Here is a 15,357-nt window from a genome sequence, read left to right as displayed (position 1 = left end):
CTTCCCTGGTTGCCTATTGATTTCTTCTTCAGCTGAACTGCTGGTCCATTTTCATTCATCTACGTTATTACTGATTTCTAGTCCTGGTTCCTATCACTTTCAATGAACACCTGATTTTGACATCCCGGTGACTTTGGGTTTTGGTGTATTCTCCCATTCTCCACTCCCAGATGCAAGAGTGTTTCTTATTTATTCATTGTCTACTTATTCAATAACTGTTTATTGATTGTTATGCCAACCACCATGCTAGGCACTACAAAAAGAGTGATGAACTACACAGACAGTCCTTTCCTTCAAGGGCTCTCAAATTGTGTATCTCTTCAGAGATATTTCAAAACTGCTTCATCCAAGCAGTTCTTGGTACTTCCCCTTATACCTTAGATGCCTTGCGCAGTAGTCAGAATTCAAAGATGATCTCCAGGAGCACAGCTCCCAGGCCTCGAGCCCGGGCGCAGCTCCCCGGCCCCGAGTGCAGCTCCCCGAGCCCGCGCGCAGCTCCCCGAGCCCGAGTGCAGTTCCCCGAGCCCGAGTGCAGCTCCTCGGCCCGCGCGCAGCTCCTCGGCCCGCGCGCAGCTCCCCGAGCCCGAGTGCAGCTCCCCGGCCCCGAGTGCAGCTCCCCGGCCCCGAGTGCAGCTCCCCGCTCCGAGTGCAGCTCCCCGAGCCCGAGTGCAGCTCCCCGGCCCCGAGTGCAGCTCCCCGCTCCGAGTGCAGCTCCCCGAGCCCGAGTGCAGCTCCCCGAGCCCGAGTGCAGCTCCCCGCTCCGAGTGCAGCTCCCCGAGCCCGAGTGCAGCTCCCCGGCCCCGAGTGCAGCTCCCCGAGCCCGAGTGCAGCTCCCCGGCCCCGAGTGCAGCTCCCCGGCCCCGAGTGCAGCTCCCCGAGCCCGAGTGCAGCTCCCCGGCCCCGAGTGCAGCTCCCCGCGCTCAGCTCCCGGGCCCCGCGCCCAGCTCACGGCTCGCGCGCCAGGGCAGCTGGCGAGGGGAGCTGCAGGACCGCGCGAGGCTGGGGGCCCGCGGGCGCTGCCGCGCGCTGCCGGGCGGGAGGCTGGAGGGCCGGGGGCATGGCCGCGCCCCGGACCGGGTCGGCCCGGGCCCGGGGGCGGCGGCGGCTCCTCGCGCGGCTCTGGGGGCGCGGACACCCCGGCAGAGCCCCCCCGGGGTGGGGCATGGCAGCCGGGAGCATCACCACGCTGCCCGCCCTGCCGGCGCCTTCCCGCCCGGCCACTTCAAGGACCCCAAGAGGCTGTACTGCAAAAACGGGGGCTTCTTCCTGCGGATGCACCACGAGGGCCGGGTGGACGGGGTCGGGGAGAAGAGCGATCCTCACGTCAAATTGCAACTTCAAGTAGAAGAGAGAGGCGTTGTGTCCGTCAGAGGAGTATGTGCAAATCGCTATCCTGCTACGAAGGAAGATGGAAGGTTACTGGCTTCTCAATGTGTTACCGACGAGTGCTTCTTTTTTGAACGATTGCAATCTAAGACCTACAATACTTACCGGTGAAGGAAATGCTCCAGTCGGTATGTGGCGCTGGAACGAACTGGGCAGTATAAACTTGGACCAAAAACAGGACCTGGGCAGAACGCTATACCTTTTCTTCCAATGTCTGCTAAGAGCTGATCTAAATGGCAGCATCTGATCTCATTTCACATGAAAGAAGACGTATATTTTAAAAATTTGTTAATGAAAGAAAAAAATGTGTACAGTTATCTGCTCGGTTTGGATAAATGGTCAGATAACCTTTTATCTAAGAGTAAATATTTAATCATTGCCTTACTAAAGAAAAGGTAACAAAAATGCCTGGAAAATGTATAGACTTCCACCTTTTATATTGCATTTGCCTTTATCTAGTAAAGCTTACTTAGAGCTACACTCTCTTCCTTACATTTGCTTCATTTGAAAAGAGGCTTTTAAAATTTGCACATTTTCTTCAAGTAAGTTTTCTTCGTGTAAATTATACTCTGAGAAAATTAAAATCAGATATTTAGTTAACCCCAAATGTCCACTACTTTTTATAATATGGCACACATTATTCTGCACGTACTTAAGATTTTTTAAAATATGCAAATATGGATTTAATCCATTCCTGTCATAGTTCTGTAATTGTCTGTCAGTTCCTTGTGATAGAGTTTATAGAACAAGCCTGTGTAAACTGGAAGTTCTTCCGTGGTGAAATCAATCTTGTCAAACCCTTCTCTGTACCCATAGAGCAGCAGCCTAGCGACTCTGCTGGTGATGGGAGTTGTATTTTCAGTCTTGATCAGGTCATGGAGATCCATCCATTCACACCTTAAGCATTCATGCTGGCAAAAATTTATGGTGAATGAATATGGCTTTAAGCGACAGATGATATACATATCTGACTTCCCAAAAGCTCCAGGATTGGTGTGCTGTTGCCGAATGCTCAGGAGGGACTTGAACTCTGATTTTATACCAGTCTCTTCAAAAACTTCTCGAACTGCTGTGTCTCCTACATAAAAGATAGGAGTACAAATCAGTAAGGATCACATTTTGAGAATTTTAATCACCAAAGATTTTCAGATAAAGTAGCACTATCCAAAGGTTGAAAAGCAAAACTTCAACATAAACTCTTTGCCTTCTGGACATCCTGAAATACTAAAGTATTTTCTTACAACTATACATCTTAGAAGCTTTTGAAATAGCGAATATTTCTTTGGCTGCTATTTGTAGGCTTACCCACCTGGTATGTATATTTTGGGGGTCACATTTTAATCTCTTTTGACTCTATTTCCCAAAAGTTGAAAACACAGGTTCTTGCCGTTAACACTCTTACATATTTCTTCATTATTTCCTGTTTGTGATCATCCATCAAAACTGCCTAAATTTATACATATCAGTATTGAGAAAAATTGATTCATTCTTCCTCACAAAAGTCTGTAGAGCTGCAGAATGTACTGAGCTGTGAAAAGTTCAAAACCTTCCTGGTGATCTTGGGTGGGACTGTCAAGCCTCTAAAGTCATAGAAGAGTTTCATTTATAACCATTTTGTTATGGTCCCCTAATTATTCTGTCAGGGGAATCCCAGTAGTAATTTTTGGCATTCCCTTTCGTTTCTTGAGATTCCAAAGAACTATTTTATCAAAAGTGTCAAAAAAGAAAAGAAAAGAAAAGCTTGCAATTTACAGAATTTTATAATACAACATGGATTTCACATTTTATAAGGTTGATTTTTCAATATTATGCAAATTTCTGGGACAGGATTTTGATCACCATTAATATTTCTGTGGTTGCTTTTTCTGAATCTCCAGAAGAACCCCCTAAATGGGCTTTCTCTAATTTTGTGATGCTTTGTCAGTGTCTCCTAAAGTGTTTATGAGAAACTCTTTAAAAAGCTGCCTTCTTTGCTAGGTTTGCTTAGAAGCTTCCCAATTTCACAATTGTCACAGGCATAGATTTTTGTTCAAACACCTCTATTCAGTGCTTCTATTTCCTTGTTTGTCAAATAGAAAATTATACTGGTGAAGAATAGGTAAGGAAGAAGAAATCAAGGGAAAACATCTCAATTTTCCTGTAGTTGGACTATTGCCTTGTCTTAACAATTGCCTGCATAAGCTCATGTTTGTTTTCTAAGAAACAGCTATAGCAATATGCACAGGAAAAACAAAGTGTTCTAAAATGTAAGACATTTGTCCACCATTTTGAATTACATGCTGACTTCCCCTTGAGATTTTCCATAGATTAAACATGGTTTGAAATTACTGTTTTAAACTAAAAACATTTAAAAAAAGAATTTATGTGAATAAAAGGAGAATCTTCCTTAAGAAAGATAATCTTCAGCTGGGAATACAATAGATGTTTATTAAATTTGTTACAGGTTGTGTCACTAGTCTTAAGTGAAATCAGCAAATGACATTTACAATTTAACTATTGTTGAAATGTTTACTCTGTCAGCACTTTTAAAAAAATAACCATGGGGGTTCCGTTAAACTCTTACTACCACTAATCAAGAATTTGGCATTTCAGTCAGAATCTAGCCTTTTTTATATATCATGGAGGCACAGGACAGACTAGTGAGTGAATCTACCCTACTCAGCAGTCACTTGAGCTGTTGATTAGAAATCAGCACTGCCTGGGTAGTTTGATCAGTTTAACTTGAATCAACATATTATGGACTAGACTAAACATTGATTGGGTATATAAGTGCTTTTGCATCCAGGGTATGAGTGACTCCTTCCTCCTCAAAATGGAAATCTTTACTCCACAGCTTTTTTGCCATGAATTTAAATTTTGTTATCCAGATAAACTGCTTTATTCTGTTGTACCTTTATTTTAACATACTGTAAGCTCAAGTGAAATAACATTTACTATTTTATATGTTTAAGGAACATAGGAAAAACCAAGAAGTTTTCGTTTTTTTTGCTGACTGAGAGATATGTTTAAATATGTCACAGTATTTTTGTTTAGTTACAGGACAGTGGAATGGAGTTTATTTTGTTATTTCTAGTTTGTAATATTTAACAATAGGGTTAGGTTGAAATAAAATAGGAAAAACTGCAGAATGTGGATTTCCCTGGTGTTTCCCTCTGATTCTGGTGCACTGATGAGCTCTGAACAGACCCCCTGCTGCTTTCTGGTCCTTTGACCATGCAGGAGATTCTCTTCCTGTCGATGGTAATGATGATATTTTAGAAAGGCAATTTCTCTGTTTTTAACCTTGTAGATACTTTTGTACTATTACGGTATTATATTAAAGCCTGAAGATTGTATTCTATTTTGTATATGCCCTCCCTTAATATTTTAAGTGCTTCATTTACCTAGTATTATCAAAGAATGAAGGATTCCAAACAAACGTGTTTCCCAGTTAACTAGAGTTTACTACTCAAGAGCTAATAGGAATGTGTGCACATTTGTGATGGTTGTATTCCTAAAATATATACACTCCTAAATACAGAGTTTAAAGAAAATAATTTCAATACTTAGGTAATTTGGCTCATCCTCAAGGATAATCTGTTGTGTTGTAAGACAGAAATGCTCTAATATGGACATAGTCTCCAGAATTCTATTGTCAGTTATCATTTCTAGCTGCTTTCAGGGTTTTATCAGTTCTAAGGGAAAGCTTTAATTTACATACTCCTAAGCTATATGATGAATGCGAGCTGCTTTTCTTGTAACTCCTCATGGTTGAGGTATATATATGCTCTCTAGATAGGTAGGGTTGTTGTGTCAACCACAAATACTTAATTCAGAATTCACTACTTTTTCTGTTTGTTTTTGTTTTTTAATTTGGACTTGAAGTGTTCTGGAGTACACTTAAACCTAAAATCATGTATACTTGGCTTGAAAATGTGTTCTTCATTTGCATTTAAATATAAGTAAACCGAAAATTCACAAGATCCATAAAAACTCAAAAGGAAAAAGTCAATTCATTTGAGAAGGCAAGATGCAGAGGAGGAAGCTAACCATACTTCCTGTAGCCTAATTTTTGCCCACTATGGATTGGGTAAGGATGTAAGACATAAATTTAACTAGTTTACACACACTCTCATATATCACATAAGGATAGTATGAAATAATTAGGTGTTCCAAAATAAGTGGCCCCCTCTTTCACTACTTGCACCACCACAAAATCTGTTATTTCAACAGAAGACCTAAGCAATGGAATCGAAGCAGAAGATCCTTAAGTACCTAAAGGCCAAAATTTGCTATGGACATATCTCAGTGTAGTAAATTTACTTATGGTTTGTTAGGAGTTGGCTATTTACTGTTTATAGGGCATTTTCATCTGTGTAACATTTTTAAAAAATCATGTTTCAAATATATATACATTTTAAAATATTTATAAAGAACCTAGGAAGTTGCCTTTATATATAAATGTTGGCTAAGTAGGCGACATGCATATGGAGGAAAAAAATTATGGAGAAATAATACTGAGATCAAATGAGGCATCTTGATTTATTATGATAATGCAGACTGCATTTGACCCAGTCAAGGGTCAGGAATAGGTAGGAAAACTCTGTCTTTATTCTTTCTTCTATTTACTGTAAAATCAGTAACACATGAAGAGTTCTTAGCTTATTTCACATTTCCCTGTTTGAAATATTGAGCTCAGGAAGTTGTTTTAGGGAGTTCATTAAGACTTTCTTGTAGGAGACATTTTACTAAGTTTTGACTTCCTGACTATTTAAAATAAATAGTAGATAAAGAGGAGAATTAAGTCACTACTGCTCTATAGGTGACTTTATAAATACTTATTTTGAGGTTCATTTAAAAGTTACTGTTCATCCTTGTGGGGTGAAATGGTCAAGAATTTGTGTTTTCTTATAGTTTAATTCCAGTAACAATATTAGTCAAATCCAAAATAACCCTTGATTGCTAAAATTTTCTAATGTATATGCAAAGCTTTTTATTTCTTTTTAAAAATATTTTATTTATTTATTCACGAGACACACACACCCACAGAGAGAGAGAGAGAGAGAGACGCAGAGACACAGGTGGAGAGAGAAGCAGGCTGATGGGGGACTCCATCCCAGAATTCCAGAATCATGCCCTGGGCCAAAGGGAGGCGCTAAACCGCTGAGCCACACAGGGATCCCCAAAGCTTTTTATTTCAAACAAATTAACCTAGGAGCAATTCTAAACAGAATAGGTGTTGTGCTCCTAATGGTATTTTTTATACTAGTGGGGTAAGTTGTAATATTACAAGTTTTGCTGCTAATTTTGTAGTAGCTCTGAAGTAACCTCTCTGAAATTTCTCAGTATAAACCAGTTAAAAATTTTTAAATCTTATTTTCAGCTATAGAGCAAAAAAGTAAACACAAATTTCCTGAGCATATTCAAGCCAGTTAAAAATATGTAAGGTGTACACACCAATATCTTCTCCAGGCTCTGACAGGCCTCCTGGAAACTTCCATATATTTTTCAACTGCAATATAAAGTCAGGAAATAAAGTTAACATAGCTTCATTCACTAACACACACATGGAGACTGCACAAAATCCACCCATAATTGGTCAAGAGGCTGAGAATTTACTTTTTGGTAATTGCATGCAAATTTCTTTTACCTTCCTTTCACACTCCACCCTTTCTTCTTCTTGGGGGAAACTGGTAACTTAGTAAATATTTCCCTATTTTTTTCTTCAGGAAATAGAAGTGGTTTTGTTTGATTTATGTGATAAATTCTGTTTGAATGAAACAGTGGAGGGAAACATCTACTGAGTTTGTGTAATTTTTAAAATTTTGCTGCTAGTTAACTATTAACAGGGGAATCATACAGATGCTGCTATAAATAAGTAGAAAGTACAGTATAAATTTAATAACTAAAGTATGCTATTTTTAATTTTCACACTTATTTTTCTATATTGTATGTCTAATCAGATTTCTCTTGTTCTGTGTTAATGATTTTATGTACAAATCTAATTGCTTTTCATGGGTAGTATGAATAAATTTGATTAGTATAAGTTTGCATTGTTTTTTGTGTGTATCATTTCATTTTTTGGTGGACAGGGACACAGGCAGAGGGAGAAGCAGGCTCCGTGCAGGGAGCCTGATGTGGGACTCACGCCCTGAGCCGAAGGCAGTGCTAAACCGCTGAGGCACCGGGGCTGCCCTGGACTAACTTTTAGAGGCACATCCCTAGCACAGAGCTCAAGCATCCCTCTCAAGCGAAGCAGCTGAACAGAACAAGCTTCCCCCACTCAGGTTTTCCACCTAGTCACTGAGTTCCAAAAGGCTAAATTCAGCTGCCACCACTCAGAGGCAAATGGGGAGATAATATACCCTTAAAGTTCTTTGTTAGTAATCTAGCATGTAAGTAGGGATATTTACTGTTTTCTCCCGCTGGTTTTATGAATCTAGAGTTTAGGATTATTCATTCAATCAACAAATAATTGAATATTTTGTGCCAGGTAAATAGACCAAGAAACCCAGAGCTCATGGAAACAGATAATGGACAGATAATAACACAAAATGTAAGGTATATCAGACACTGATAGTTGCTTAAGAGAGAAACAGTAGAGGAAGATAGGAAATGTGGGGGTTGGGAGTAGGTGCTGTTTTTCATAGTGTACACAAAGAAGGCCTTAGGAATGAAGAAATGAGGAAGTAAGCCATGTGAATATCTGCTGGAAGAACATCCCAGGCAGAAGAAATAGCCAGTGGAGATGTCAAGTAAGAAGTTAAATGTACAAATCTTGAGTTTGAGAGAGAGTTCAAGCCAGGACATATAAATTTGGAGTGATCAGCCTGCATATGGTGTCTAAGCTGAGAAGCCAGTTGAGATCACCAAGAGAGTTAGTGTAGATGGAGAAAAAAGATGGTGTGAGAATTAAGCCCCAATGTTTATTTTTTTTTTTAATTTTTTTATTTATGATAGTCACACACACAGAGAGAGAGAGAGAGGCGCAGAGACACAGGCAGAGGGAGAAGCAGGCTCCATGCACCGGGAGCCCGACGTGGGATTCGATCCCGGGTCTCCAGGATCGCGCCCTGGGCCAAAGGCAGGCGCTAAACCGCAGCGCCACCCAGGGATCCCAAGCCCCAATGTTTAAAGTTTGGGGTGATGAGGAGCAATCAGCAAAGGAAACAGGCAGATTGAATACTGCTGAAGGAGTAAAACCCAGAGAGAGTGGAAGCCAAATGAAGAAAGATTCAGTGATTGATACAATGAAATGCTGATAGATGAAGTAAGATACAGGCTGCAAACTGACCTGGTTATAGCAGTGGGAAAGTCATCGGTGAACTTGAAAAGGGCTATTTCAGCGTAGTAAGGACAAAATCTGGGTTTAAAAAAGCAGAGGAGATAAAGAGTCAGTGAGATCATTATTTCAAAGAGTTTTGTTATAAAGGGAAGCAGGGAAATGAAATCATAGGGAGAGAGGGGTAAATAGTAAAAACTATTTTAAAAGATGTATTTATGTGTTTGAGACACAGCACGAGTGGGAGAGGGTGAGAGAATCCCCAACAGACTCCATGCTGAGCACAGACCTTGATGTAGGGCTCAATCTCACAACCCTGAGATCATAACCCAAACCAAACTGAGAATCAGATGCTCAACCGACTATGCCACCCAGGTGCCCCAAAGCTATTTTTAAGATGGGAAAAATAGTAGCCTGTTTTTATGCTAATGGGAATGATCTATTAGAAATGAGAAAAATTAATGGTTTGGTGTGTGGAGAATTGCTGCAGTGATGTCTTTGAGTGGTTAAGTGAAGGTGGGATCCAGTGCACAAGTGGAAGGCTTGCCCTTAGACAGGAGTACAAACCATTTCTTCAGTGTAACAGGAGGGAATGCTGAGTATATGGATAGAACTACAGGTAGGCAGATAGATAGGGTGGTAAGAGCATGAAGACGTTCTCTTCTGATTGCTTGTATTTCCTCAGAGAAAATGGAAATAAGGTCGTTAGCTGAGAATGCAGATGTGAGCACAAAGTAGGTGTAGACACGGATTTAACCATGGTTGTAATTTTGCCACATGAAGACAAGACAGTGAGTATGAGGATGATAATGATGATAGATAAAAGGCAAGTGATGACATTAGGATGGAGTAGGGACAATAGAAAGTAGGAACAATAAGTTGCAGGAGGTTACATGAAGGATTGTTGGAGTTAAGGCACTAAAGAGAATAAGCTGGAAAGACAGGAGATGGTGATCAGGGGGTGGGATGCTTGGAAATGAGATTATAAAGGGATTAAAGTGATTGAAAACAACAGGGTCTAGTAGGATGTGTCCATGAAAGTAAGTGGCAGAGAAATGATATAGGCAAGATCTTTGAGAGAGATGAGTGAAGGAACTGACAGACCAGAATATCAGAAGGATTATCTATGTGAACATTTAAATCATCAAAAATTGTCAAGAGCGATGTTGAAGGAAGTAAGCAACAATTAACTAACAGTTAAAATTTCAAGGAATGAGAGAAAGGGACCTGGGATATGTGATTAGGGTGTGGGGGCATTGGGTAAAGACAGAAACAAGGAAACTAGCTGGTGCTATGGGCCTTATGGCATGCAGTTCAATGCAGGTGCTTTATTTTTAGGGTGGAGGAAGGAAGAATAATCTGAAAATAGCAACATGGAGCAAGTCATTTGCATCTTGACTTCTTTCCTCTTCATCTCTTTTATCTCCTATAATATATGCTTCCAGTTAGGTATTTTAGAGGCATATTGCTTCTTGGCTTTCTTTACTCCTAAACTTTTTTTTCTTATTTTGTTCACTTAGTGCCCTAGGGATCCAATGCTTAGGCCTGACTATACAGTAGAATCACCCGAAGAGATATTTGAACACTTAGACTATAAACAGGCCCTTTGAGCTTTACTGATTACATTGTTTTGGGATGGGGTCCAGGTATCTAGAGTCTTTGAAGTTCTCCAGGTGATTCTAGTGGACAGGCAAATTAGGAGCCACTGTCCTAGGGAAAAGTTTGAAAAGGTTTGAATCTTTGTAGATATCTGCATTGTTATGGAGAATGCTCCATGGTTTTCATTATATCCTTGAATATATTCCTGACTCAAGAAGATTAACACTAAGCCCCTTATTTTTCTAATGAGAAAACTTGAACCTCAATTTATTTTTTAAAAATCTTTTTCATTAGAGATGGAGATGAGAATTGGGAAAAGGGTGAAATCTGGAAAGAATGATACCAACTATGTAAAATGATGATGTCTTTTCCAAAACATCAGTAGGAATCTGAAACCTCCATGAGTGGAATCCATGAAGCTAGCCCACTACCCTGTGCACCCAAGATCATCTCTGTTTCTCTTCCTGCCCTCTAAAAATGTGATATGTATATGGGTGGCTGACTCTGGAGCTCCCTCACAGATGGTTTCTGTGTAGGAGTGGTGCATACGCTAGGCTCACTTAGTACCTGCGTTTTATGATGTGAAAACTGCACATCCATCATATGATCATCACCTCAAATTGTATAATTTTTTCCTCACAAAGTGTAAAAAAGAGGTTTCAGAGTATGCATTCAACTTCTGCTGGGCTTCTAAAGGAGCAAGATGGGTCAAGAATGAGGTTTCAAAATTGGGGAGCTCAGGAGGCAGAGGCCCTTTCAGGCTGTGATGGCTGCCACTATACTTCACTTACTGTGTCCACACCCTTGTTCCTTCCCTGCTGCAGTAGGGCCAGCTGCCAGTGCACTCAGTTTTGTGAATTTACTCACGTATTAAAATGTTTGCCAATGTGAACTCAGTGGTTCTGGTTCCTTCATCACAGACCTTAATCCTCTGATAGGGAAGATAGAAATGTCTTGGAATCATGTACTTTAATTATAACCATCATTTTTACTTAGCCATCTTTTATCTATTCAGTTAGGATCCTGAGGTGCTCAAACTAAGCTATGACATTTCTCAGCAGTCAGCACAAAGATAATAGGGAACGGTTTAGAACTTGTTAGACAAGATAGATTCTAGTGAAAGCAGCAGCCAGGAGAAATTACTGAATATATTTGCCTTGGCTATGAAATTGCCTATCTCTAGCCTAGTGAGTATTAACACTTGCTTGCCTCTGCACATATGAAGGAGAAAAGATTGGCAAATAGAACATGTCCACAGATGCACTGGGTGAAAGTGCAAATGGCTTCTCCTTTGTCTCTTATTCTCTCCCTTTCTTCCTACCATTGACCATCATTTCCCCTTTTTTCTTTCTGCTTATAGTCCTCTACACCGACCTCACACGCACACTTGACTTCCACACCCACATGTCATCCACTGACTCATGCTCTCATAGTCACCCACACTGTGGTGCTCACTGTGTGCTTCTTTCATGTCCATTTCTGTCCAGAAGCCTCAGCTTTTCAGCTTTTGCCTGATTCTCAATAGTAGTAGTCTACAGGTCTGCAGGCCTTTGGAGTCCAAAATGCCTAAACCAACCATGGGTTGTTAACTTGTGACTCTCCTCACTACTCCATAGTATTTGGGTCAACTTTTGGAGGAACCTGTGATAACACACATAAATCTAATGAATTCAGCACAAGACCTCTGGAGTGGAGGTTGAAAATTAGCAGCTCTTATGTGATTCTGGTCAGTGTTGTCTTCATCCTACACGGAATCTTAAAAATACCCTTGGGGCCATGTTATCTTTTTTTTTTTTTTAATTCATGAGAGACACAGAGAGAAAGAGAGGCAGAGACATAGGCAGAGGGAGAAGCAGGCTCCATGCAAGGAACCTGATGTGGTACTCCATCCCAGGACCCCAGGATCATGACCTGAACTGAAGGCAGACTCTTAACTGCTGAGCCACCCAGGCATCCCAGGGCCATGTTATCTTTAACAAAAATATTGAGTCAACATTTAAAGTTAGGAGATATTACAACTTTTATGTAACATTGAGTCTGCATTCCCACCAGGCAATTGTCAGTTAGAGTTGATTCACTCCTGTGCCCCTTTATATAGGTTTAAATTTGCCAGTTTCCCACAGTCCCCACTACCCTTCATCCATCCCAACTTCCTGCCTTTTCATTTATTTATGGTACTTGTCTGGCTCAGGGAGGCATTTGTGCTGGACATATTCTCTATAGCTAGCACAAATGGAATCCAACCCAGCTGGGCAAGAACCCAAACTCCAAAAGATAAACTACCCTGGTGGTTGTGAAAAGCCAAAAGGAAGAGCTGTCTCCTGGCTCTTTGATGTAATAGAAAGATCATCTGCTTTGGGAACAAATATGTCTAAGTTCAACTACTTGCTAACAGTTTAACTTTGGGTGATTCATTTATCTACTACAAACTTAATTTCTCATTTTTATCAAATAGAGTTATTAATGGAGACATTGCTATAAAATAATGTATTTAATAAAATACCTAACACAGTAAATGCTAGCTGCTATATATACTTCCCCTCTCCTTTCTGGCCATATGCATTCTTGAGTACTAATGAGTACACATGCACAGTACTGATGAAAATGTCAGCAGGAGAGAAAGGATGATGTCAGCAATACTGGGCAATAATGATGAAGCCAAACAAGCTCAATGGTATTCCTAAGATTTTGGGGTGCCCCAGAGAGCTAGATGGGCAGAAGCTCTTGCCATAGTGCCTACAAGAAGGACCTGAAAATTCATCAAATGTTTTGCATCTCTGCTATGCCGATAGGCCAGAAGAGAGATCCCAGGGATCTATACTAGAGCAATCATAGTAGAGAAGGAAAGAATGGACAAAAACTTAAGAATTAAAAATGATTGATATGTAAGGATTATGTTGATTTTATACTCTGTCAACTTTGCTTAGTTGGAATTGCATTTTTCATAATTTCCTTCTCTGTGTGGATCAAGGGTGACCACATAAGGCATTTGGCCATGATTTGGAAGGTGGAAGTAAAACAGCAGCCATCATGTTGTCACTGACCTGCTGACTCACCTAGGCAGCGCCAAGACCACATCTTGTCTAGCTGTTACCCATCTCTTCCTTCAACCTCTCCAAATACTGGGCTGACACATGAACAGTTCTCAGATTTGTGGTAGCAGCTTTTCCGCTGGTCATCAGGATTAGGTACAGTGAGAGAGACATGAACTCCAGTGTTTCCTTTTAGGTTCTAGTTTATTCTTTGATTCTAATTTTTTCTCACCATTTTCCACAAATGTCCATCTTTCCTTCCTAACTGCCAGCCCTCCTGACCAAGAGTGACCCAGACTTATCATAAGATAGTTTGCTGGGATTCACAGAGGCAGTTGCCACAAAGAGCCAACAACCTTCCACAGACTTCAACATCAGCTTTCTTCATCTTTCCACTCGAGCAACTGGTTAGTGATTTTTCTCTGATCCTTTCAGACCTTTATTTCCCTAGATTCTCCAATAATTGTATGAGGTCTAATTTCTACAATGAATTCCTTAGTCTTTAATGTCCACAGTGGTTCTGATTCTTAAATGGAACCCTGATCAGTATGGGGAATAAGGGAAGGAAATGATGGAAGGTTTCCGGGCCACTGGTTTGGAGATGAACTAGATGGATGTATATGAAGAATATAAAAAAGACAGCTAAAGACATATATCTAAAGTTCTTGAAAAGACCCCCTGTCCAAAGGCTCTCAAAAGCATGGAAGAAGCACTGAATTAATCTAGAGAACTCAGATATCTAGGGAAGTTCTTATTCTCAATGCAGGACTCTCTTCTTTCTTTCTCTTTTTTCTTTCTTTCTTTCTTTCTTTCTTTCTTTCTTTCTTTTTCTTTCTTTCTTTTCTTTTCTTTCTTTCTTTTCTTTCTTCTTTCTTTCTTTCTCTCTCTTTCTTTCTTTCTTTCTTTCTTTCTTTCTTTCTTTTCTTTCTTTCTTTCCTTCCTTCCTTCCTTCCTTCTTTCAGATTTTATTTATTTATTTATTTATTTATTTATTTATTTATTTATTTATTTGACAGAGACAGAGAGAGCACAAGTAGGGGGAACAGTAAAGGGAGATGGAGAAGTAGGCTCCTTGCTGAGCGGGGAGCCCGATGCAGGGCTGGATCCCAGACGCTAAACCAACTAAGCCACTCAGATGCTCCCAGAACTCACTTTCTTTCCTTCTTTTAAAAAAGATTTTGTTTATTTATTCATGAGAGACAGAGAGAGGCAGAGACATAATCAGAGGGAGAAGCAGGCTCCCTGTGAGGAGCCTGTTGTGGGACTCTATCCCATGATCCCAGGATCACAACCAGAGCCAAAAGCATACACTCAGCCACTGAGCCACCCAGGTGTCCCAGCGGGGACTTTCATTAAGACTTCCATCTCTAAGTCACAGCTTCATCCACTTTACTACTCTGGCTGTGCATACTCTAGGGATAAATCTGTCTTTGGATGTATCAGGTACTATCCTCAGAGAAGTCATGGCCATAAGTATTTTATCCGAGATCTTCACTTCTTTTTGTTGTTGTTGTTGTAATATCACTTTCTAATATTTTATAATTTACTAATACGCTATGTTTATTGTTTATTTTCTGTATCTCCCACTAGAATGTAAGCTCCACAGGGCAAGTCTTGGCTCTCTGTACTTTAATGCAAATAAAATACCTAGACTGTGGTCCTAACTGTGGCACATAGTAAGGACCCCTAAAATAGTTGTGGAGTTAAACATAGTGAGATTCAGCAATTGCAGTATAACGGGCTCTATTATATGTACTCAGAATCAGAAACAAATGTGCAAAAGATATGAAAAAACTTAGTTGTAGAAGGTATTGGTCATATGGGACATGATATAATCAGTTAATGTGCTTACAGCTTTTGGGTCCAGACATGATGAATGTTATTCAATGCACACCAGTACTGCAGCCACCTTTTGTCCTAACAATGATAGAAGCAGCGATCTCAAAATATGAGAAGAGGCAAACAAAGCATGATTTAGAAGGGATACTCAAGTACTAGCATCTGAAATAATTTACCCTTTGTGTAACATTTCAGGATGCAGAATTTCCAAGAATTGAGATATTTTAGACTTTAGTAGCT

The 15,357-nt window shown here is 40.3% G+C and overlaps 1 protein-coding gene across 31 annotated transcripts in view; it reads right to left on the bottom strand.

Moving 5' to 3' along the window:
- Nucleotides 1-1,714: 1,714 nt before the first annotated feature.
- The window catches only part of LOC112657802 (nucleoside diphosphate-linked moiety X motif 6-like), an 84,666-nt gene continuing 71,023 nt past the window's right edge, over nucleotides 1,715-15,357 (bottom strand). For 12 of the 31 annotated variants that reach the window (XM_049113307.1, XM_049113308.1, XM_049113310.1 and 9 more), the window contains 2 exons: nucleotides 6,823-6,877; nucleotides 1,942-2,464 (listed from right to left, as the gene is read on the bottom strand). In XM_049113307.1, the coding sequence (XP_048969264.1) occupies nucleotides 2,070-2,464; nucleotides 6,823-6,877 (450 nt within the window). In that variant the 3' untranslated portion in view covers nucleotides 1,942-2,069. Of the gene's footprint in view, nucleotides 2,465-6,822; nucleotides 6,878-8,659; nucleotides 8,729-11,701; nucleotides 11,888-15,357 lie in introns of all 31 variants that reach the window. The other 19 variants (XR_007412415.1, XR_007412409.1, XR_007412428.1 and 16 more) reach the window with 5 other exon arrangements.

The sequence above is a fragment of the Canis lupus genome, chromosome 8, assembly GCF_003254725.2.
Source record: "Canis lupus dingo isolate Sandy chromosome 8, ASM325472v2, whole genome shotgun sequence".
NCBI classification, from domain to species: Eukaryota; Metazoa; Chordata; class Mammalia; order Carnivora; family Canidae; genus Canis; species Canis lupus.
Note: the sequence above shows the minus strand (reverse complement) of the source record. Positions and strands in the feature narration are given on the sequence as shown.